Raw genomic sequence first — 2,587 nt, forward strand, 5'->3', positions numbered from 1 at the left:
TATATATTGAAAAGTACAAAATGATAAGAATTAGCGAATTAGCTTACATACAAAATTTGTCAGGACAATTTACGGTCTGCAACATAGTTATGATTCTTACAATTATATTGTAAAGTAGTTACAAACGAAATTATAATTTCATTTCAAAACCTGATACCAATGGCGAAGATGTCCCATTGTCACCAGAGAAGACATCACCTTTAGGTACCACACTATTTTTAATGTAAACATTTCTAAACATGCATTTATAAGTACTAAATTTCTGTAAGTACTCTTTACACTATTTGTCAACAGCTTAATTGTTTGTTTTAGGACCAGATATCCCAGATACCGGGGCAGAAGATTCCACTATGCCAACAAAAGGAATAAAATCTCTGGGTAATATACGTCAGTCGATGATAATTATTCTTTTGTTCAAAGAATATTTCTTAATGCTATTTTTAACCACGCACTTCGCCCTCAATGTTTTTGCGCTTAGCGAATCTTTATTAACACCTTCTGCGCATAGTAGGTTTTGTAGAAATAAGGTATCAAAATTTTGCAAAAATGGTACGTTGTTCCACTTTTTAATTTTTTTAAATTTCTTTCATTGTAAAATTCTGAATACTTCCCACGATAAATCAGCACTACTATTTTTTAATGAGGTAAAACCTCATTCTAAATGGTTAGGATTTTTTAAAACTGTTTTCTATAGCACAAAGTCCACAACTTGAGTTAGCTGTGCTGTAAACACAAAAAAAATTTAAAACATAATAAAAAATTTTATTTACATAATGATGAATTTTTAAAAACTGTTTTTTTTTTTGTTTTGTTTGTTGAGTAGAACAAAAAATGTCAGAAAACATACTAAATATATTAATTCAGATATAAATTATTAAATCATTTTTATTAATTCAATCCTTATTATCAGTTCTACTGTTATTAATTCAATGATTATTTCTTTCATTATTATTTTTGAAATTATCATTAATCACGTTGCCATTATTTATAATGAAGCATTGAAACAAACATCGAACAAATTATTAGAAATTTTATTTTGAAGAGGATCGTTTTGTTTTTATTTGTTTTCATCACGCATCCGACGATGTTCAATAAATTGCTCTTATTAGAACTTTCTGAGCAAAAAATGGTTCACTCCACTTTGATCGACATCGGCAAGCATACTTCTAAGATTCAATGGTAATTGGCTGCATTGCTGACCCTTCTAAGGTAATTTGCTGCATTGCTGAAGTAAAAAAAAAAATAGTTCCTGGTAGAACTATCCTGTACCTAAACACAATAGTTCCTCGCTTCATCATCGGTAGGACCGTTTCATTCACGTTAATTACTTCCACTGGTAGGGTCGGGATAAACTGGTTGGTAGGGCGTTAGGCCTAAGTTCAAGAAGCGTTAGTTCGGTCCCCGCCAGCCGAAGATGTATAAAAAGATGACTGGTGCACGCTAAATCAGTCGGAGTCACAAAGTCTAAGTTCCCATTACAAATCAATAATTCCGAAGGTACTGGATCGGAGATTGGTCGTGCTCTTGTTCAGATTATAATTACGATCTGGGGATGGATGGATGATGCACGAATGTGTGTGGCAGAAGTCGAATTCTTGACTATGTATAGTGTCACTGAAAAACAAGAAGGAGCGCATCTCTCTTGCCATAAAATATGCTTCTCAGCATTGACAAGTGACATAAGACAACAACAACAACTTCCTTGGCATTGTGATGGTAGAACAAGACATTAGCATCTATTATTACTGCCCTTATATGACACATAACTAAAACTTGGTACAAAGCTACCACTCTAAGCACAAAATTCTTTGTTATGAGATAGAAATAAACAAAAAGACATAAAAGTTTCTGTTTCTAGATATTCATTATCCTGGTGATCTGAATAATACCCTAAATTCGTTCCTCAGATGAGATTTGGCTAATATCATCGCAGACAGCAAAAGAAACACATTTAAATGGCAATTTTTAGAGCAAAACGGAAATAAGTCACAGAAACAAGAACTGTATAAAACCTAATACGGCTCCAAAGACTAGCAGAAGTTTCTCAAGATATTAACTTTATTTAAGCTATCGTTAGATTCCACTTAACTTAAAAAAATGTGTAAAATATAATGTCATACCATTATATGTTATCAATTCATCCGTATTAGAATCAGGGTTGGCAAGTTTTTGACACATGACGGTTTTTACCGGTTTATACCATGGTTTTTACCGTCATGTTAAAAACCCCTCTGTCAAAAACCCATAGTTTTGATAAAACTGTATTTTAATTTCAGTTTAACTGATTATGATTTAAAATTAATTCATTTTGGAGCAATAAAATTAAAAAAAAAGTTTTTAAAAGATATTTAAGAACAGATTCTTGCATTTTGCCAACATGATTACATCTAAACATATCATTTGAAGTAAAATATTAGGGTACTAAACAAAATTTTCAACATTTCCAAGCATCATTTTGTTTGGCATATTACATTACTGAAGAATGGCAAGTCATTCTTGACTTAGAGTTTGTTCGTAGTTACAAGTTTTGAAAGTTTTGTTTAGCTTATTTCTAATATTTAAGAAATGCCAAATTTTAAATTCTTCT

The 2,587-nt window shown here is 31.4% G+C and overlaps 1 protein-coding gene across 50 annotated transcripts in view; it reads left to right on the forward strand.

Annotated features, from left to right (window-relative positions):
• The window catches only part of LOC107455843 (uncharacterized PE-PGRS family protein PE_PGRS10), a 23,055-nt gene that overhangs the window by 17,027 nt on the left and 3,441 nt on the right, over positions 1-2,587 (forward strand). For all 50 annotated transcript variants that reach the window (XM_071182703.1, XM_071182708.1, XM_071182716.1 and 47 more), the window contains one exon: positions 313-378. In XM_071182703.1, the coding sequence (XP_071038804.1) occupies positions 313-378 (66 nt within the window). The remainder of the gene's footprint in view (positions 1-312; positions 379-2,587) is intronic.

Source organism: Parasteatoda tepidariorum, chromosome 6, assembly GCF_043381705.1.
Source record: "Parasteatoda tepidariorum isolate YZ-2023 chromosome 6, CAS_Ptep_4.0, whole genome shotgun sequence".
Classification (NCBI taxonomy): Eukaryota; Metazoa; Arthropoda; class Arachnida; order Araneae; family Theridiidae; genus Parasteatoda; species Parasteatoda tepidariorum.